General features: G+C 35.9%; 1 protein-coding gene across 1 annotated transcript in view; it reads left to right on the forward strand.

Moving 5' to 3' along the window:
- LOC110158010 (dedicator of cytokinesis protein 3-like) overlaps positions 1-23,069 on the forward strand; it is a 63,595-nt gene that overhangs the window by 16,457 nt on the left and 24,069 nt on the right. The window contains 12 exon segments of the mRNA XM_020922430.2: positions 2,218-2,366; positions 4,651-4,735; positions 8,126-8,167; positions 8,990-9,144; positions 10,267-10,348; positions 10,662-10,722; positions 10,797-10,944; positions 13,187-13,275; positions 14,395-14,520; positions 21,555-21,679; positions 22,410-22,572; positions 22,924-23,030. Of these exon segments, the coding sequence (XP_020778089.2) occupies positions 2,218-2,366; positions 4,651-4,735; positions 8,126-8,167; positions 8,990-9,144; positions 10,267-10,348; positions 10,662-10,722; positions 10,797-10,944; positions 13,187-13,275; positions 14,395-14,520; positions 21,555-21,679; positions 22,410-22,572; positions 22,924-23,030 (1,332 nt within the window).

Genomic DNA, 23,069 nt, shown 5'->3' on the forward strand with positions numbered 1-23,069 from the left:
ATATTACTGAAAAAAATAGAAAACACTGCTCTTGTGGTGAGTGCATCCAAATAATCATAAATAAATGTGTAACTAACAGTCAAACACACACATAGCTCTTTTAAATCTCATGTTTTGTTTTTACACTAAAATTTAACTGCAAATCGTTTCAAAAGTATTTTAAGTATTCAGAAGATATTACTCTGATTGGACTGTGTAACTGAATACATTACAAAATACATTTTAATGCAGGAAAAATACATGTTCAAAGAATTCTTCCCATCAGTGCGCGTATATCTTTATATTAGTGCAGTATATTTACAACAGATATCTTCATGCTACTACTGACGATTATGTATTTACTTATTGACCAGTGATATCAATCAGTAACCTGAGATATTAGCTCAACATGCCATGACATCCTCTTTAGTTTTTGCCTGCAGCTCAACTGTCAGCCATTTACTACATTTACTAATACACTAGAATCCTCCACAAGTACGTAGGCACTGGAACTGCTGCAGATATGGCCTACCCATCTGTCGCATGTAATTTCACGCTGTGTCATTCAAACCATTGATTATCTTGGCTTCATCCAGATTGATTCTGCCTAGACTTAAGATCCACCTCTGTCCTCCAACTACTGCTAAGACGTCCCCAGTACTGCACACAGCTCTTGGTTTAAAGGTCCTAAATTAGGCAAAATTGACTCTTGTGAGCTTTGAGTCATGTTAGAATGTTGTTACCACCTCGAAAACATACCTGGATTTGTGTTTTGTTTCTTTCTCATATGTTTGAGTAATCCTGTGTTATTTTTGTCTACCTCCGTGAAGCTCAAAATGCTCTGTTTCGCCTTATGATGTCATGAGAACAACAAGCTTTGACGTTTTGTTCAGTAGAGATTGGCAATTTCAAAGCTGAAATTATTCAAATTATTCTAATGAAGGTGTCTGGAGTTTTAAAAGACATTGAAGCACTTCCTGTATACCATATGACATCACAAGGTGAACCTGAGTGTTTTCAGTTTGAGAAATATGAAAAATCTGAACTACGCAGGTTTGTGTGTTAAACTTGTGTGAATGAAAATAAACACAACTGGGTATATTTTTAATGAGGAAACAACATTATAACATGAATCAGAAAATTGTGTAATACGGACCTTTTATATAATTTTTCATATGGTAAAATTCTCAAAACACAACATTTCTTTCTGGTACAGATATGGGGACCAGTCTTGGACTCAGTTTCATTGTAACTGGGTTTCTGTACATTGCTGAGTTGGTGGAGTGAGATTTTTACATAACCAATCTTCGAGGAGCTGGAGGCATAGATTTGGTGATGTAACTTCTCTGGAGCTAATGTGGAGCTCTGAAACAGTGTTTAGTTTGTTTTGGTGCCATGATACAGGCCATGTTGTTTCATCCATAAACATGATGGACTACAAGGCACACATCAATAAATTAGTACTTTATAGGTCACTTTATTTTATTATCAGTTCAAATTGAAACATGTTTTAGCACATGAATATGATTATAATTGTTTAATTTTAATGAAATATTGAATAACCTATTTAACATTATTGTCCTTTTGTGACCATGCTACTGAAATAATTTAATTTTCACAAAGATTAAGTTATCTTGGCATTTTAATATTGATTATTATATTGTAATAAAAATCTATAAACTGTCCTGATTATAACTGATGTAATCTGTAGTAGAAGAGAATAGAGACCTGTCACGATAATTACTATACTGAGTTATTGTTCAATATGTATAAGATGAAACAATATATTTTTAGGCTCAGTATTTATTGTCTCTATATTTTCTTGGCAATAATGGGGAGATTTTTGTCAAGATTTGAGAAGTAGAGGGTTGAATAAGTAACTGTTATATCTTGAGTCTGCTATTCATTTGTTGCAGCTCATGCCTTTAAATGATACTGTCTATTTAAAAAAAAAAATACTGGGATTAACCTGCTTTATCATTCAGTCAGTGATAAATGTAATTTCAATATTATGGTTTATTATGATATTTCTCTTTAGCAGTATATCATGCTTCAAAATGTGTTACTGTGACAGGCCTAATGGAAGAGGAATTAGTATTATCTGCCAAATAGACAAGTACAAACATGGCAACAGCTACTGCACTCAAAAAACAAATATATTCACAAACACTTTCTATTAATTCAAACTTCCACCTGAATCTACATGTTATTAATCATAATTTCTGCTCATTTTGTCAGAAACACAAAGTGGACCTGTTTCATAAACTCCGTCATGTGATGAATGAGCTGATTGACCTGCGCAGACAGCTGATCCAGGGACACCTCGCACAAGACCAAACCAGAGAGATCAAACGCCACATCACCGTGCGCCTCGACTGGGGCAATGAGTGAGTCCACACACAAGAACCACCGCTGTAACATGTGAACCCTCACTACAGACCACAGACTGTATAAAGAAGTGGACTAAGGGAGTGTGATGTCACCGATAGCGTTTGGCTCCAGTCAAATGAAGCTCATGATGCTAGCAGTTATAGGTGAATTTGGAGTTGGAATTCCATATTAGGAATAGGAATTTATTTATGGACAAAACAGCAAAATAAAACCACTAGGATCATGTAGAGGATTAATACGAACATTTTAAGACCAAAATGATGAGGCCTAAATTGACAGTGACATCTATCTATTCACGCTGCCCCCATCGTAATAAGCGACCTGTGTTTTTCCGTTTACAGTTGTATCGATCCAACAAACCCTAACCCTGACTGCCCCAGTTTTACAACATATTTCTTTGGATTAGAGACAGAGGGTTTGATGCTGTTTCACATTTTGCTTACAGGCTTAAATGATCAAAACATACAATAAACCCAATACACTTTTAAAATGTTACTTGTTACTCCACTTCTGCGTTGGAAGCTCAAATCAACAGGCATTTGAACTGTCACAGCGCTTTGGGGTTGTATGCATGTGCAGTAACGTCAAGTAGCTCAAATTGATAGGACACCCCCTATGCTCACTTCTTTGGAACGCTAGCGAGTCTATGTCGAACTATGTCCATTTGCTAGAGACATGTCGTTTTTAATTAATGTAATTTTTTCAACGCTATTTGTTATATAATGCATAAACAGAAGGAGACATGAACACTTATTGGTATGGGCTGCTGTATATTAGTAGTTGTGGAAACTGCAAAAATAGTTGTCGTAGTAGTTTTGTGAGCAATTAGAGTTGTTTTATGTGACAATAGGTAAACTTTATGCTCTCTCTGGAGTAGTAGCAGTTTTTAAGTATGAAATTGGAGTACCTCTTACTCTTAATGCACCAGTCTCAAAGTGCAGACCACAAAGAAGTATCTATCATATCTTTAGTCATAAGCCAGCGTGTGTAATGGCTTCCTTTAAGATGTAATGTTATAGTCATTTAGCAGATGAGTGAGTCTGAGACAGCTAGAGTCAATGCACAGCTCCCTGGAGGAACTGTAAAGCAATAAACTCAATTCAGCCGTTCAAAGGCAGACGTTCTCCTTATAGACTGCCCATGCTCATAATGGAGGGTCACATTTAGGAGTGCAAAAGCCCACCATCTTTTCATGCTTCTTTAATGGAGAATTTATTGTAGAAAACAAATAGGGGAACTAAGGTTTTGACTAACTTGCATGCTGGCCTAGCTTGGTTTTGAATGGATATATCTAAAATATATTACCATAAAATAGCTGTAAAGTGCTTTTATATTTGTAATTTTAATATTATTATAATCAAAAGCTCTGCCAATATTTTTATTATGTAGGTTGTTCAATAAATATTCAATAAACACAATATTTTGCGATATTTTTCTTTGTTTACTAGATACATAGATAGATAATCTGATATGTTACCTTGATAGAATCAGTATATATAAATTATAGTTTATTTACTAAGGTTATTACAGTGTATGTTTAAAGCAGGGGTCTCCAACCTGTAGCTCGGGAGCTACCAGCAACTCTCCACCCCTTTCCCAAGTAGCTCGCCAAAGGATTTCAGAATTATATCATTGTGCTGAATAACAAAAATGTGGTTAATTACATGTCTATTACCATTGCAAATGTAGAATTTTGAACCCCAAATCTGTGCACTAATAAATGGACAATGGTTTATATTTTATAGCCGTCTAACTGTACCCCAAGGCTCGCCCTCTTTCTTATAATCGTCTCAATTTCTTGCAGCCTCTAAAATGAATAACTTTCTGGCATTTTTGGTTTGTAAAGGTTGCTCACCAAAGGAAAAAGATTGGAGACCCCTGGTTAAGTATCAATACCTTAAAGTAGTCAACACTATTATCTTGTATGGCAATCATTTTGAAACACTATTTTGTACTTGTTTTGACAGACCAAATAATTAGTACCTCTGTATTCTGTATTAAACTAGATACTCATTTGAACTAGTCCACACAAAATTCAACCTTTCTTGATGACAACATGTTTATATCTCTATATCAGAATGAGTATAAAACCACACCATGATATTAAAGAAACTTGAATTGATTATTTTAATATATTTCTAAAAAAAAAGTATTTGGTTATCATTGTATTATTAACTTTTTATTGAGTTTTGAGCCTTTTTGATTCAAAAACAATCTACAAGTTGCATGCTGTTTGGTTAGTATCTGTCTTTTACTTAACATCCTTTGTCTCTTCCACAGACACCTTGGTTTAGACCTTGTTCCCAGAAAGGACTTTGACATGGTGGATCCAGATCAGATCAGTGTCTCGGAGCTCTATAAAATGGTAGGGTTTACTTTTATTAAATTATTAATTCATTAAGCTGCCAATACCCACTGAAAAGAATGCAAAGAAACCGATGGCTGATATTTTTTGGGCTTTTGATTTGGGCTTTTTTTGGGGGATTTTGATTATTTTGATTTGTTTTTTTGGCTTTATTTCGACTTTGTGCCAAGAGAGAAACAATAATCATACACATACTACATATACATTGTAAACAGAAAAGTACATTTCTTGAAAAGGAGCGGGGAGAAAAAAAAAAAAAAAGTATGTTAACTCACCCAAGTTCATTACATAGTTTCAAAAATTCAAAAATAATGTGGTTGCTTCCGTACATTGATGATGAAACTGTGCAAATATTTACATATAGCAAAATAAATAAATAGGGATATAACATTAACTGAAATTTTGTGATATCGTATCATCAAAAGTCTCACAAAAATATCGTGGACCGTCACAATATATTGAATCACAAGTTTATTTGCTTAAATTCATTGTGATGGTGCAGTAATAGCTAAAAATCAGAGAGAACTACATAGACCATGATCCTTTGCATTGTTTCAGTCCAACCTACATGTTGAAATAACGGTTATTAAGCAGTTTTAAATCTTAAATATTTAGATTTTGACAAGAGAAAAGTAGCATATTCACAATTTTATTAGCGTACATAAAATATCACAATAAATATCATTCCGTGAGATGCATATAATGAAAATATCATATCGACAGAATTGGATATCGTTACATCCCTATAAAGAAATTATGGAATTTAAATTTACTACAAACTGCGACCAAGTCCAAGTATTAAAGTGTTAACATAAAGCTTTGAGTGTAATTTTTAGGCAGCTGATTGACCAAAACAAAATATCGGTCAACCAATATAGTAGTCTATCTCTATTGTTAACCTGCTTGCTGTGATATACTACATACCTTACCACTCTTAAAGCTGTTTTTCTATTTGCAATGATGTGTAAATGTAACGACCCCCAACTGGCCTGTAAGAGCGTGACCTTTGAACTGCTGCACCATCGAAACAGACAAATTTTACTTTCATCTTGCTGCCATTTCCACAGAGTGCTTTTAGCAACCAAAAAGCTCTCATTGTGATAGCCAGCAATGCAGACAACATGCAAAATTACTCAGGTAAAGCTTTGAACAAAAAATGCCCGAGTGAATTTTTAGTTTTATTTATATTGGAAATTACATCCCTTTGCTTTGGCTATTTAAAACCACCAGCAGTTGAAGTAAGAATTCATAAATAAATAACAAGTCAAATGTATTTTGTCTGTAGCGATGTGAAGCGTATTCACATGGGGAGATAAGACCAAGCCTGTGCGATGGCTAATTTTAGAAAGAGGCAATTACAGCGCAGATGTTATGAAATATAATGTAACACAGAGAAGATGCTGCGCTGGCACCGTCCCCCTGCTAGACCCATGTGCTGATCAAAACACTCTCCATCAGCCTATAATGGTATCATTTACATGCTTTCAGGGTTTGTGGCTAAAACAGAGGCGGGTCGGTGACTAAAAAAAATTGTATTATTGCTTTAAATGATATTATTAATGTAAAAGTTGTGATTTAAATTAAACAGCTCAATTAGCATCTATTTCAGTCTTCACTTTAAATTTTGTATTTATTTATTTTTAGCATGGGTTCTCTGTTATAGTGCCTGTATTATGCTATTTCTGTCTATCTACAGTATGTTATAATGTTGTTTCCTCATCACAAACAAACCTCATAAACAAACCTTCACACATATTTAGCATAACACTGTGCTCCACCTTGTGATGTCATGTGGTAATTCAGAAAGTGATCCACTGTGTTTTTAAACTCCATAACCTTCACCCGAATAATTCGGATTATTTCAGTCCTGGAGCTGCCAATCTCTACCAAGCAAAAGGTAAAATGTCGCTATTAGCTTTTACACTATTAACTACCACATGACATCACAAGGTGGAACCAAGTATTTTGAGTTTTTGAGGGAGATGTAGACAGACTAATAATAGAGGATTACTCAAACATGCGTGAATGAAACAAAACACAACTCCAGGTATGTTTTTGATGAGGTAACATCATTATAACACAGTTTAAAGCTTGCAAGAATCAATTTTGCGTACTATAGGACCTTTAACATATCTAAACCTAGACATGGTTTAATAAATAATAAGATCATTTGTTATTAGTGTGAAAATGTTTATATTATCATCTATGTGACACCTCTGCAGTCTATTGAATATTACAAAACATTTAGATGGTTATACTGTCCAGTCTGAGAAATAATATAAATAGTTTTAAATTCGAAGACCAGTGTCCATCTCCTTTTGTTGACGTTAGCAGAGCAGTTTGTGTCACATGGCAGACCTCGGCAGATTTCCAGGTCGGTGTAGAAGAGAAGTCGTTTTAGGCTGAGAGAGTGTGTGGGCTCCAGTGGCTTTGTCCTCTCCTCTCCCACTCACTCACGTTCTCCTCCATGTGTATGAGAAGGCTGGAGGTACAGTACAGATACACAGCAGCATACAAGCACTGCACTGTAGGAGTGGGCAACAATATTGAAATATCGATATATTGTGATACTAAATTTGGTGATACACATTGCAAAAAGTTAAATATTTCCACTTAAAATGATTTGAATTAAGAAATTGTTGATTTGATTTGAGTAAATTTCCACATGACAAGTAAAATGGAATAGATAATTATAATAACCAATAATAACCAATGGAATAAGCCTTTTTGTACTTGAAATAAAATACGTCTTGTTACTTGTTAAGAAAAACAACTCTGAACTTAAAATAAGAAACTAAATCTTATGTTGTTTAAATAAAGAAAGAAATAATTATTCCATTGGTAGATTAAGTCAAATCTACTGTAATCAAGTTAAATGTTTTTAATTTGAGTCATTTAAACTTACCTAGATATTACTTTTTGCAGTGCAGTATTGCTGTCATGGGCTGCTGTATTGATATATTGACAAGAATATTTTTTTATATCTTTTAGCAATTTTTTTGAGCCTGCACTACAATTTTGTTGCTTATTTAGTGAAGAAACTCATTTATGCAATTTGACATATTCACTGTTCTGGTGATTAAAATAGATGTATTTCATGTGAACTTTGCATAGGTAGTGGTTTAACAAAGAAATATTGTTGTTAAAATGTATTTGGTTCTTAAAAAGCAGCAATATATCTATATCACAGAGAATCATGTGCAATATATCCATTTATTACATGTATTCCCATATCGAGATAATATCGTATCATGAGTCATGTATCGTGTATCGTATTGAATCGCGAGGGACCCTCTGATTCACCGGCTGGACAGGCGTTACAAATGTGCTATAGTGTAGATAAAATAACTTGGCCGTGTGTCTAATGTCAATACATGTTTCTTTTTTTAGCATGTCTCCAGCCGACACTGTGGCCAGCAGAGCACAAACCAGGTACACGTCTTTTGAATGACCTATTTTATTTTTACCAATGTACAGTATCCTTCTATATTCTAAGATAACATAAAAAGACAATTGCAAAATAATGATGGAGAACAGTAATTTACATTCATTGCCCTTTTTGCCAAGCCATTTGTGCCCACAGAAATACGTTATCAATAATTACAATCATTAATTAGTCTCTCTGCTGTTTTGTGACACTGTGACAGGGCAGTTTCTGTACACACAGATGTGATCAAGCATTTGTTTATGATAATTTAATAACATTACAATTTTTAATAATAATTCACCAAAAAATTTAATTTGTATTCGGTGTTGAACATTCAATGACAATATCATTGCATAATCTCCCTTATATAATCATCAATAACTGTGTGCTTGGGTTTCTTGTCTCTTCTGAAGTCATGCAGTATGAATGTTGTTTTATTATTGTTTTGTTGTATTTGTATAAGACAGTAATTGCACTTTTTTTTTTTTTTTTTTTTAATAAATTGAACTTCATGAAATCTCAGATACATCTTATTGAGTAATCATTTGTACAGTATTCCAATGATTACCTGACCCTCAAATGTTCATACTGATTTCATGTCAATCAGCTATTGTGAGAGTGATCAGTGTAATGAACTATGGTGTTATATTGTGTTAGGGTTAAGAATATATCAAACTCCATCATAAATAGGACTAGTAGAAGCATAATATATAATGTTTGAAGTAGTATTATGTTTTAGTATTATGAATTATATTGACAACGTTAATACTTTCTAAACAATAAACACAAGATTGTCAGAGGTCACTTACTTCCTGGTTTGTTTCCAGGGTGACAGCACAAAACAGCGGCATGGTGACAGTTGCCGTGTCCCGGTGTCTCACCATCTCTTCATCAACCTGAAGAGCTTCACCTACAACAGCATCAGTGAAGATGCAGACGTGTACTTCTCTCTGTACGACACACGAGAGGCCAAGCAGATCAGGTACAGGCTGTAACTGTTACTCTTAAAAGGAAGAATTGTTAAAAAGAATTATTTTAAATTTATAGAATAAATAAATATTACTGCTGAAATCACTGTGCTGGAATAGTCACAATATATACCTCCTTCTGAGAGTTGATGTGCCCGATCTTGCTCCGATCTTCGTGCTAGATTTATCGAGGGGGCGTGTCTGGGTTGGGCTGTACTTCACTGCTGAAGGCTGGAGTCGGATGGTACAAGTACATATATGGTGATGACATCTCAATCAATCTGTGACCGTTGTAGCATTTAAAAGCACTGCCAGTGTGGTAAATGTCTGCAATCTTTGCCTCATTACAGGCAGCAAAGAGGGGTGTGGGGAATATTTATATGTGTACAATAAAACACTTCAGAGCCACATGATGCAATTACGCACCAGTATAGGCACCAGGAATACAGAATTCTGGATGGGCCGTGTTAGAACTGGCTGGATTTGTGTTCCGAACACTCGCACACGTGCACACACATCAACTTTCTTACTTTTCTCTACATTCCTCCATTTGTTTGCCTCCCATTACGCAGCAGACCAGTGTCTATCTCATGCGCTCCCCATCCCACAGCAGACCCGCTGACTGCTGCTCTCCCCCTGGTCACACCCGCTCCCGCCTGTCCTGGCAGTCCGCTACCGCGTCTCTCACCTGAGGTACACTGAGGTCCACTGCTGCTACTGCTGACCTCTCACATTCTTGTCTCAAGAGTGTCAAGGGTGGCATTTCACTGAACAAGCCACACCATGCCCTCAGTCTGCTCCACTCCACCTGATATTCAGGCACGGCACACCTCTTGTTTAGATCTCCATGCCCCACACTTGCGCTAGCGCTAAGATCGGGGACAAGATAGGGTCCGATATGTTAATTTACTACTCAGAACATGATGGTGACTGACCAATATGAGGTGTAATTGGATCTTTCTAAAAGAATCACAGGATCAGATCATGGTTTGATTTTATATAATCACATCAGCCACCCCTTAAACACAGTGGCTTTGTATTGCAAATGGTTACAAAGTTGTATAACTGTTTAGTATGTCACAAACATTGATGTAAATCTGCTGCATTATTTTTACTAAATTGTGCTTTGGTAACAGTGAGAAATTTATGGTGAAACTCAACAAAAATGGAGGACCAAAGAATCCTGAGAAAGTAGATCGACTGTGTGCTCTCTTTACGGTAAGATGTTGTTTCTCTAATGTTTTTAATTGTATGTATGTTAAATGTATAATTAAATGTATGTATGAAGGATCTCTGTCAAAAAGAGTCTCAGTATATAGAGTTACTATTGCCATGACAATATAAAACTTTACAGAAACGAGCTGTGAAAAAGTCTTTCAACTGCTGTGTTTATATTGGTGGTTATTTTTAACATACAGAGTTACAAAATGTGTACTGAAGTATAGTTTGCTTTACAGTTTAGACATTTTAACTATATTAATTTCATTTATTTGATAGTAACAACTCTGTAAATCTCTTTCTTCCTTTCTAGGACCTAAGCAGTAAAGACTTGAAGAGAGAGCTCTACATAGTTGCACATGTCATAAGAACTGGTAAGAAATTAAAAGCATCATCATCATTTATTTATGTTTTATTTTCAGACTAATTTTGTTTTGCTCCACTGCAGGTCGAATGCTGCTGAATGATTCAAAGAAAGGACCTCCCCATGTGCAGTACAGACGGCCTTATGGCTGCGCTGTTCTTGCCATGAGCGATGTTTTCCACACCATCACAGATCTCAAAGAGGAGAAAGACTTTGTACTCAAGGTTTACACGTAAGTTACACAGTTTTCACACATGACTTTGACTATCAGTATTATTACAAGATTGATCAATCTCTCATATCAGCCAACTGATTATTAAAAGCAAACAAAATCAGTAAAAGCAAATTCAATATTGGTTTAATTTTTATATAGTGCTTTCCACCTTCAGTGCACTCAAAGCACTTTACTCGTTCATTCAGACACACATTGGTTCATACACCGGCAGACACCTGGGGCGAGGTGGGTTACGTGTCTTGCCCAAGGACGCAACGACAGCACTCATCTGTCAGAGCTGGAATCACCACTATTAATGATGTTTATGTTGAGAGCGGGATTCAAACCGCCAACCTTCAGATCAGTGGACAAACCAACCAACTGAGCTACCGCTGCCCGTTATTTTCTGAACTGTCATTTTTTGAACATAAATAATACATAATAGCCATATTCTTCCTCCAAAGTCAATCTTTTTTCCCCAAACCACATACTTATACAGTCTGAGGATTTAACGTTATCCTCTCCATTAAAAATACCCAAGCTGATCATTGACAATAAGAAGTGATTGAATCTGGAATCTCTCAAATAAATTAGATCAATCGCTCAGCCCTGGTTGCAAGTCTATCACCAAGGCAGATGTTGTGAATATCACCAACTGTCTTAGTGTTGATGCCTGCTGTGGGATGACAAGTTTGACAGTGAAATGTCCTCTGTAAAATCAATACAGTCTTCTCTGATGGTCCATGGGACACTTGGCATGTTATAAATTTGGCAGAGAGAGAAAGAGAGAGAGAGGGAGAAGGGGAGAGAAGGAAGAGTAATGTCATAGATACAGACTGAGGACATTGGCAATAACATGAGATCAGCAGTTTTCCCTGTCAGTCAAAGTGCCTTAAGTTTTGCCTTTGCAGTGGTGGCTTTGGGTCAGAGTTCATATCTTCATAGAGTGCATTATTTATATTACTGTGTGGGTAAGCAAAAATGTGCCAAAAAGTAAAAGGACTGCATCTTTAAATTATAATAACCACAGTAAAAGTAGCCATTAAAATAAATATACATGTTAAAGGTCCCATGTTATAATGTTGTTACCTCCTCACAAACACACCCAGAGTTGTGTTTTGTTTCATTCACACATGTTTGAGTAATCCTTTCTTAATAGTCTGTCTACATCTCTAAAGTTCAAAATTCTCTGTTCTACCTTGTGATGTCATGAAGTGGTAGTTTTCAGCAACATTTGACCTTTAATTCAGTAGAGACTGGCAATTCAAGGGCTGAAATCATCCAAATGATTCTAGTAGTGAAGTTGTTCTGTATTACCACATGGCATCACAAGTTGGAACAGAGTGTTTTCAGTTTGAGAGAAAAGCACAGCCTAAAAATGCAGAATTTGTGTGTTAAACATGTGTGAATGAAACAAATTATGAGATGAGGAAAAAGCATTATAATCTAGATCTGAAAATTGTATAATATGAGCTCTTTAGAGTATGTAGGGAAAGAACACAATGATCTTATCTTATGAACTGTTTGGTCATAACATTTGACTTATGGTTTATAACTGACTTATTATTGTTCATTTACAGTCTAGACATTTTAAACTATGACAGTTGTTTTTTTTTTTATAAGCATCATCTTAATTAAATAAAGACACAAAAGGATTATTATCATTCACAACATAATGTTTATGTGGATAGATTTGCCAGAATGTACTATTAAGTAAAATGATTTATTTGCTCATATTAGTAGTAGAATACTCGTACATTTTTTTTCTTTTGAAGTGCAATTTATTCTATATGGTAATCGTTACTGTATTTCCTCAGTACAGACATCTTACACTCTCATGTCTACATTACATTATTTATAACCCGACTTGGTGCATACATACATACATACATACATATCTTAAGTAGAAAGCGGTTGTTTTTTATTGGCTGCTGAGTTGAAGGACACTCCCCTTTAAGAAGTCTAAGCAGTGATTCAGGGCTGAGCTTCGTCCTCACTGTCGCCTTGTGTAAGGCTCCAGTCTGTGCATTTGCCTGTGCCTTTCCCAGGGGCCTACAGGGCTCCTCACAGTAATGAAAAAAGCTGGTAGAGCACTGGCTGTCAGCTCTGTTTAGTGTGCTGTTCATTTGCTCTAATGTGCTGCTTGATAGCACTCTCCCCTGCTGTTACCTTTCCTCCAGAAGGGGCTGCGTACTGGGACCGCGCACCGTCCTTAACCCTCCATCTGGAATCACTAATGGCCCTGTTGTTTTCTCTGCAGATGCAACAATGAAAATGAGTGGTACCAAATACATGAAAACATCATCCGCAAGTCCAACACCAAGTACTCCGCTCCAAGCACAAACTACGGTAAAATGGCTTCTCTTCTGCTTCTTATAACTATCAAAGTTCTACATCTTTGACACCAGGCTGCTAGTTTGTGTGTGTTGTTTTTACTGACATCCCCAAAAATTTCTGCGCAATCCCTCAATAATCCAGGTGTGGTTCATAGACAGAGAGCTTTAAAACTAGTCAACTGCATTTCATTTGATTAAAGGTTCCATATTAACCAAAACTGTGAGCTTTAAGCCATGTTATAATGTTGTTACCTCATCAAAAACATACCTGGAGTTGTGTTTTATTTTATTCACACAGGTTATTATTAGTCTGTTTACATCTCCAAAGCTCAAAATGTTCTGTCTACCTTCTAGTTCAGTAGAGATTGACAATGCCAGGTCTGAATTTATTCAAATTATTTTTGTGAAGGTGTGTGGAGTTTTAAATACAGTGATCACTTCCTGTATTGAAGAACTGATCCTAAATATGCAGGGTTTCTGTGTGAAAACATGGGTGAATGAAACAAATTATGTATTTGATAACAAAAAAATAACATTATAACAGATAACAGAGAGAAAATAGCATAATATGGGCCCTTTAAGTTGTAATTTTAACCTTTTTGCTACCAGTTAACTCATCTTCATATATATAGGTCTTAAGGCATAGTTTCAACTGTTCTTTTATATTTCTCACCAACTTTGAATTGCTTGTGCTAGTGTTTTCATATGAATAAATATGTCCAAAATAAAAAAAAAAACCAAATACATAATTATGCAATACAGCTATTTTAAATTTAGCCGTGCCTTTGCATACACATGTTTTCTGTATGTATATAACTGTTAAGTGACTCATGTGTGACAAAAATACCAACACATGAGTGTACATTATCATCACACATATCTTTACATGGCCTCTTCCTGCTTTCAAGCATTTGTTCCAGGTCCCTCTGCTCTCTCTGGCTCCCATCATGCATCTCTCTCCATCCTCCTGTCTGTCTCCTCCCCCACGCTCTGACTAATGTCCCTTAAATAACCCTTTCTTATCTGCTCATCCTTCTTGTGTATTATTTTCTATGTAATTTCTACTTTTATTTCAACACCCACTTCTCCATATGACCGCACTTACCCCTTCTTTTGTTTTGTACCCCCCCAGGCTTGATCATCTCCCTACAGCTGCTGAGGGGCGAGCTGGAGCAGATCCGAAGAGAAAACCAAGCCGTCTTCAACAGGGCCCTGGCTATAACGCGTAAACTAGGCTTCCCAGATGTCATCCTGCCAGGTAAGGAGGCAATAAGGCGGTGAGGAGCGGGGGGTAGAGGAGCTGAGGGCAGGTGGTGGTGATGGGGTTAGAGAGCGGGAGTTGTAAGGAGAGAGCAGAGGCCAGATGGCTCCAGGAAGGAAAACAGAGAGTGGTCTGAGATTCATACAGTAAGGAGGAAGCAGAGCAGGGAGACAAGCAAAGGTCAAGGAGAGGAGGCACAAAACACTCCCACATCATGGAGAATACTGAAAACATGTTTTTACCATTAAGAAATTATGGATGGTGAAAAGTTTCAAAAGATAATCTTAATTTTGTTTTAAGTGGAGGATGCTTTATCTCTCGTTTAAGATGCTTTTTTTTTCTCTATTCTGCTGGTAATGACTGGATTTTCAGTAATTTCTAACGTTAAACCAATGTAATCTTAAAATGCTCAATACTAAACATATCATTCATTCAAAATTATTGCATAACAGTATTTATCAGTAATGACCCAGCAGCTTATTAAGTTGTTCCATGGCTATTTTGATTTCTTTTCTATAACATAAAGGTTTGTTCAATCACAAACACTATTGCCTCTTCCTGTCAATTGCGTGACTACGCTTTTGGCTACAGGGAATTGTAATCCTAAAAGATCCTATATTATGCAAAATTTACTCTTGTGAGCTGTTGTAATATTGTTATCTCCTCAAAAACATGCATATTGTTTCATTCACACATGTTTGAGTAACAGTTTTATTAGTTTGTCTACATCTCCAAAGCTCAAAATGCTCTGTTCAGCCTTGTGATAGTGCAGTGCGATTCCTGCTCCCACAGATGAATGCTGTTGTTGTGTCCTTGACACTTAACCCACCTTGCCCCTAGTGTTTGTGTACACTGGTGTGTGAAGGTGTGTGTGAATGTGTGAGTGGTTCCTTGATGTAAAGTGCTTTGAGTGCCTTTAAGGTGCAAAAGCGCTATATTAAAATGTGACTATTTACCATTTATGCTAATTCCAGGGCTGAAATCATCCAAATGCTTCTAGTGAAGGTGTATGGAGTTTAAAACACAGTTAAGCACTTCCTGTAGTACCACATGTCATCACAAGTTGGAACGGAATGTTTTCTCTTTGAGAGAAGAACTGCAGTATTTGTCTGTTAAACATGTGTGAATGAAACAAAACATAACTCCAGATTTGTTTCTAATGAGGAAACAACATTGTAACATAGATCAGAAAATACCGTAATATTAGGCCCTTTAACCTCCTAAACTACCATGGTTCTGAGTACATTATTTCCTCATTTGCAAAGATTATGTAATGTTCATAAAGTTCTGACTCTTGGATTTGGCCCACTAAATACAGACTGATGAGATCTATTACAGAGTATATCTGGTTGTATGGAGAAACGCATTTGTTTTGGCTGCAGAAAGAGCTATTTTTGTGTATCTTAGAGCCATATTTTTGCAGTTCTGAGTAGATGCTGCTGGCACTTGGAGATTGGATGGTTGCGATTGTGCTGCATGTGACAATCCTTAGTGAGAGATCTGTGGGAACACTGTGTAATTGTTCAGGACGTCTGCATATTTTTAGCATCTCCTCAGCTAGTTTCAGACAAACAATATTGTGTATATGCAGCCACAATAACTAGTATAGCGACTTTAATAATATGAAAGCTCAATATTTATTGTGTGCATATTTTTGTTGCAATAGTGGGGAGGTTTCTGTTTTTTTTAGACTTAGACAAACTTTATTGATCCCCAAAGGAAATTATTTGTGCACAGTTGCTCACAATAAATATAATAACCAGCAAAAAATATAAATGGTAATAATACATTCAAAATAGATAGAAAAAATAGCAAGAGACTGGTGTCAAATAAGGAATAATTATATAAATGTATGTGTACCAGTAAAAGAAGTAATATAGTAATACAAATATCTCAGTTATATACAAGAGGTCGTAAGGATTTGAGCTGCAAAGTGTTAAATAAGTTAGCCTGATTCATCACCTGTCTGACCTTGCAGCATTAGAATTCATTCACTCGAAGGTGGGTCGGTACTTTTTTTAAATTTAACCAAAAATATTTTTGCCCTGATAAAATCCACCAAACATTCTTTTTATTTTGGTTTTAAATCCTCGATTTCGGGAATCGTTGCCAACACAGAATGTATGGCTCTTCGCTGATTGGCTGGTGCCTGAACTCCAGGGTTCTTACAAACCATTTAGTGTATTCGTAGAGAAATGAAATTGAGCAGAGACACTAGGTGGCCCTGCCTGGCTATGAATAAGTAACTTCTATGGCTAATTATGACTTAATTTGGCTATTTATTTGTTTGGTTTACTGGGATTATCCTGATTTTTTATTTTATCAGTGGCATAAAGTAGTTTCAATATTATTGTTTATCGCAGTATATCTTTGTAGCAATATATCATGCTTCAAAATTACCTCTATGAGACCTCTGTATGTGCATTTTATTAGTACTGATTAGCATCCATCTTATCATTAGACTACTGTACACTCTCTCTGCAGCAAGGCCATTTATCCACTGAAGATTTGATGGTCTAAATATTACTTCTTCTTCCACTAAAAACTGCTACTACCAACCAGTTATAGCTGCAATAAATATGAATTGGGTCTGCTTGAAACTCCAATAGATGCAAGCACAGAATGAAATAATGCATAATACCTCCATTTTAACTGTTATTTATGGATGTTTGAAAAGCGTTTGGCTGGGTTTAGCTGGTACTTGCTGCTTAAGGGTGTCAAAATGTTGGCACATGACAACGGCGCCATATGGCATGTTACAACCACCGCCTTTCGTACTTCTAATCTCCTTTTTCTCTGATTTATCTTCGCTCTGTCTCTCTTTGTAAAACATTTCCTCATATCAGTCCAAAATGCGATCTCTGGTCTCTGGTACAGTGTTTAAGCTGGGGGCTGATGCTGACAGTAGTAACCCACATTCAGAGCAGTGAGCAGGGGAGATGGAGAAGAGATGACAAGGAGAGAGGCAACATCGCAGGGGAAGGGTGGATGAGTTAAACTAGGACCTTAGATGTGCTTTCGTGTCTATGGGTAGGAGGACAGAGCAAATAACTGATGGTAGACAAAAGATGGACTAGTGTAGGAAGGGAAAATGGCACTTATTTCTTTAAACCACAGTTAAATTATTACACAAGAGATTCAATTTTGTTACAACTGTTAATTATCCTTCACATAACTACAGACCACTACAGCTTTGTTTGAATAAAAGGTGCAACCATTATGAGACATCTTAGGCCAAAATCTGCCTGTAAATTGTCTCATTAAATTCAGTTTAATGCCTAATCACAATCCAGCCAATTTTTCAATATTGGCATCAATAGTACAGTTTTATCTGTAGACTGAACAAATCGGACAACGAAATAATAATGCCACTCACAAATATGAGATTCAGTGCAATAAGATATCAGTCCAACATGTCAAGACACTGGTATGGTTGTCTTTTAAAAACATAAATGTTTGGTGTTTTGTAATGTCACTGTCTGTTTTAAAAATGGACCATGAGTCCAGAATAAAGATGATGAATGATAAATAATAGTCAATACCAGTATCGGTATCAGTGCATGCATGATATTTATACGTTTCGCTTCCACTCCTCACGTTCTTTCTGTGTTTCACACCTTAAACTGCTGCAAGGAAAATCAGCGGTAAATTATATCACAATATTTCAGATTTCATATTGCAAACAACATTATATATTAGGGATGCAACAATATCCAAATCTCTCTGTACGATATTATCACGAGATGCATCTCACAGTATGATATTTATTGCAATATAATTGTAGATGGGACACTTTTTTTGCTTTTAAAATACATTGACAAGATTTTGGTGTGAACTATTTCTGTCATAATCCAAGAATTCAAGTGAAAAACATATCTCTTCATGTTCTTTGGACTGAAATGAATCATGGGATATGTAGTTCCCTATACATATAAGCTGTTGCTACTATAAAACCATACATTTAAGCAATGGAACTTGTGATTCAGTATATTGAGACAGCCCACGATATTATTGTGAGACTTTTAACAATACGATATCACAATATTTCGGTTATTGTTACATCCCTATTATATATCAAGAGTGACATAATACGATCCAGCCCTATTTGGTGGACAGTTGTAGTGTGTAGTATTTTATTGACAAGCTTCACATTGTTGTTTGAATTGAGCTTTATACAAGCCCACTGAACACAAAACATCATCTTGCTTTACTGTAATTCTAAGCAGCAACTAAATTAAACATTTTGTCTCTAATAAACCACACATCGCAATTCCAAGGTGAATCTTTCAAAAATTCTTTCGAAGAATGAATAGCCAAGAGGAAGAGGACTGATATCTAGAGAGCAGAGTGTAGGAGGTCAAAGCTGTTCTCAAATATTTTAATTACTTGATACCAAACATCACTTCAAGGCTGTTTTACAGATTTGACTTTTTAGTGCTTTTGTTGTAGTTTTTCTACTAAACACCAATTATCTCACAGTGAAAAATTTACCCAGTACTTTTAACAGGTTGAGCTTGAACCACTAAATCAGCAAACAATCTGAAAATTGTGAAAACGAGAGAGGGAATAAAGTAATAAAGAAAGGTCAACATTACCAGCTGGCCACAAAAAGCACAGAAGGAATAACATACCTGGCTATATTTGTGTTTGGGAATCTTGAGTTTTAATAGAAGACATTTTAAAATTTGTACTAAAAACTCACTTTGGCAATGCAAAAGTACACACTGGGCTTAGTAACAGGCTTTGACAAGGACGGTCGATCATTTGAATGCAATTGAAAATAACCTGTTTAATTTTCCATATTGCCTCCATTGATCGGTCCACAGGAGACAGTGTTAGAGGTGATAAGTATATACTTCCTGGAGACACAGGGGATGAAATGTGAGAAGGATTAGTCAGTCAAGGAGAGAGCTTTTCCATCAATAACCATCTGAGCTGCCCAGAACAAGAGACCGCTGCTTCAAACTGGAGTCTTATTTTAAAGGTCCTATCCTCTCATATAAAACCATCAAATAAATGTACTGTAAGTGGCTCAGGCGGTACAGCAGGTTGCCCATTTACCTAAAGATTCATGGTCTGTTGTAGCAGATCATTGTTGCTGTTGTGTCCTCTTCATTCACCTTGCTGTGGTTGTGTGTGTGGTTGTGTGTGTGTGTGTGTGTGTGTGTGTGTGTGTGGGTGGGGGGCGTGGGTGTCCATTAGTGCAGGATGGATGTGGGAAGGTCTTTCTTGTAAAATGTTTTAAGTGCAGTTCGAAAAGAGTAGTGTATAAGATATAAGAAGCCACTTTGGTTTAGATTGGCTGCAACTATACCCACAGACAGTGACTGAAAATACTCATGGGATTTGTTTAAGGACCCATATTACGCTATTTTCAGATCTGTTATAATGTCGTTTCCTTTTCACAAACATGCCTGGAGTTGTGTTTTGTTTCATTCACAGATTTAACACACAAACTCTGCATATTTAAACTGAATTCTTCTCTCAAAAAGAAAAATACAATGTTCCACCTTCTGATGTCATATGATAGAGGATGTGCTCCACTGTGTTTTTAAACTCCATACACATTCAGTAAAATCATTTGGATGATTTAAGACCTGGGATTGACAATCTCTTTTGAACAAAAGGTAAAAATGTAGCTGTTAAATTGAAAACTATCACTACATGACATCACAAAGTGGAAGAGTATTCTGAGCTTTGGAAGCTGTGGAAAGACTAATAATAAAGGTTTATTCAAACATGTGTGAATGAAACAAAACAGAACTCTGGGTATGTTTTGATGAGGTAACAGCATTATAACATGGCTTAAAGCTCTCAAGAGTCAATTTTGTGACCTTTAAATACAGTTGGTACTAGCACCACTGCTGCCAAGGACCAAAATATGAACAGTACAGACACACACGATGTGATCACTCCATATTTACTGTATTGTGTGGGCAGTGGTGGAGTTAGCAATATGGGGGCCCTAGGTCAACTTGAGTTTGAGGCCCTCGATATAATGCACCTTTTTTATATATATATATATATATATATATATATATATATATATATATATATATATATATATATATATATATATATATATATATATATATATATATATATATATATATATATATATATATATAATTGTCTGTTTTTCCCAATTCTTATTGAGACATGCACATCTCTATTTTTTATATATATCTATGTTTTTTATTATAGTGCATTAGAAACTTGTTGCATTAGTTCAGTAGCCTACTAGATAACCAAAACTGCAGTTTTATGTTTTGCTAATATACATTTTTGGTTACATCCATTACATATGATGATTATTATTTTTCTTATGATTATTGTTTAAAAGTAAACTACTCTCATTTAATGTCATTTTGAGAGAAAATCTAATTGCTCTCAGGCCTCCGCCACTAGTGGCACTGACGGCAATTGGTTGGGGGCCCCTCCAGGTTTGGGGGTCCAAGGAGGCTGTCTACTGTTGCCTAATGGTAGCGCCGCCTCTGTGTATGGGCTCTGTGTTATGGGCAAAGCAGTCTGGTTGTCTGTTGGCACCACAATCACCATATTGTGTTACTGTGTTATATTCACTGACATAAAATACTGGGAATTTGTTTAAATTTGGTTGAGCTAAAATAGAATACCACAACATTTTTACAATTTACTAGAGGTTTAATGTTTCTCTCTTTTTGGATATTTTCTGAACTTTTATTAAAAACCTTAACCTGGCTGACCATGACTCACTAGTCCCAAAGGAAATGACAAGGACACAAATAACTATAATATAAATAATATCTTATAATGCAACAATAAAGGCAACTGTTCTATTGCTTTATACTCACAAACTCTTATGTATTTGGTTATCCTATTTTTATAAACCTTTTTAGTCTTTCAAGCTACTCAAAATGCATAATATTCTGAGATCATGCCTACTCTATAATTAGACCAGTGTCAGCTGAAAGCAACTTCCTCCCCTGTCTTTGATAATTAAACAATGTGATCTTGATTCTGTTTGTCATTGTTTATTTGTTGTCTTGTAGGTGACACACGAAATGACCTGTACTTGACCCTAGAGCGAGGCGAGTTTGAGCGAGGAGGAAAGAGCGTCCAGAAGAACATCGAAGTAACACTATATGTCCTATATGCTGACGGGGACACGCTCAAAGTATGACAGTCTATATATTGTACTTTTGGCATTTATTTCAAGATGTTATTGTTTTTCTGTTTTAAAATGTACACTACCAGTCAAAAGTTTGGACACTTTATTTTTAATACTTTCTACATTTTATATAAGATATGTGGAATTATGTAGTAAAGAAAAAAAGTTAAATAATTTATTTCACTCTTAACTACACTTAAATATTTTTTGATAAAGGATAAGGATTTGAATATGAAGGATGAGGATTTGAATATATAATATATCTTTCTTCATATATGATTTCTTCTGCTTGTTTATAAAATATAGATAATAAAATAATACATAATAAACATATAGAAAAAAACTTTGATTGAGATGATGTGTCCAAACTTTTGACTGGTAATGTAGTTATTATTCACATGATTAGTTTTAAAACATCTCACTTTTTCATCTTTTTGTTGTTGTGCATGAATATATAAGTGCTGTTAGTAGGTCATGTGTTAGTCCTTCTACTGATTAGTCATTTATACCTGTAAACACTTATAGTTATTAGAATAAAGGGGTGTTCATAGATGTACTTCTGTTGGGTGTAAAATATGTTAATGTTTTATCATAATTCCCTCTTCCTCAGCTTAGTCATTTACAGCTTTAATTAAAATAGTTATAGTTTTATTTTCATTATAAATCCATTCACTCTGTGTATGATAATATAAGTCCAGATGTAGATTAAAGCCCTCGTCATGTATTTCCTCTCCAGGACTGCATCAGTTTGGGCACTGGTGAGCCCAACACGTCTGAGTACCGCTCGTTCGTCCTGTACCACAACAATAGCCCGCGCTGGAGTGAGATGGTCAAACTGCCCATCCCCATCGACCGCTTCAGGGGGTCCCACCTGCGCTTTGAGTTCAGACACTGCTCCAGTAAGTACTGCTCTTCTAGGATACTTTGGCAGATGAGGAAGAGAAGTACTCACAATATTTATCCAAGTGAATAGTAGAACTATTATTAAAATATATTTTCTTGGTTATATATCACTTGAAGGTGCACTGTGTAACTTATAGGTGGATGGTCTGTCATCTGCTTCTCTCCATGGCGATATTGCCTGGAATGTTCCACACTATGGCATTACACAGCAGGTGACAGTAGGGCCAAGTTTTACTATAACATCTCCTGGAGACAAGCAGGTGGCAGACCCTCCACCAGAAAAGTTACGCAGTGCACTGATCGTCAGTGTAAACATATGAAATGAAAGGTTTTGTTTTTGTTTACAGCTAAAGATAAAGGAGAGAAGAAACTATTTGGTTTCGCATTCACTCCTCTCATGAGAGAAGATGGGACCACTCTGTCAGATGAGGTCCATGAGCTGTACGTGTATAAGGTAAGAACATTTATAATGACTTACCAGTTTCTTAAATGT

Source organism: Boleophthalmus pectinirostris, unplaced genomic scaffold, assembly GCF_026225935.1.
Source record: "Boleophthalmus pectinirostris isolate CB_2022bp ecotype Guang Dong unplaced genomic scaffold, ASM2622593v1 HiC_scaffold_8, whole genome shotgun sequence".
NCBI lineage: Eukaryota > Metazoa > Chordata > Actinopteri > Gobiiformes > Gobiidae > Boleophthalmus > Boleophthalmus pectinirostris.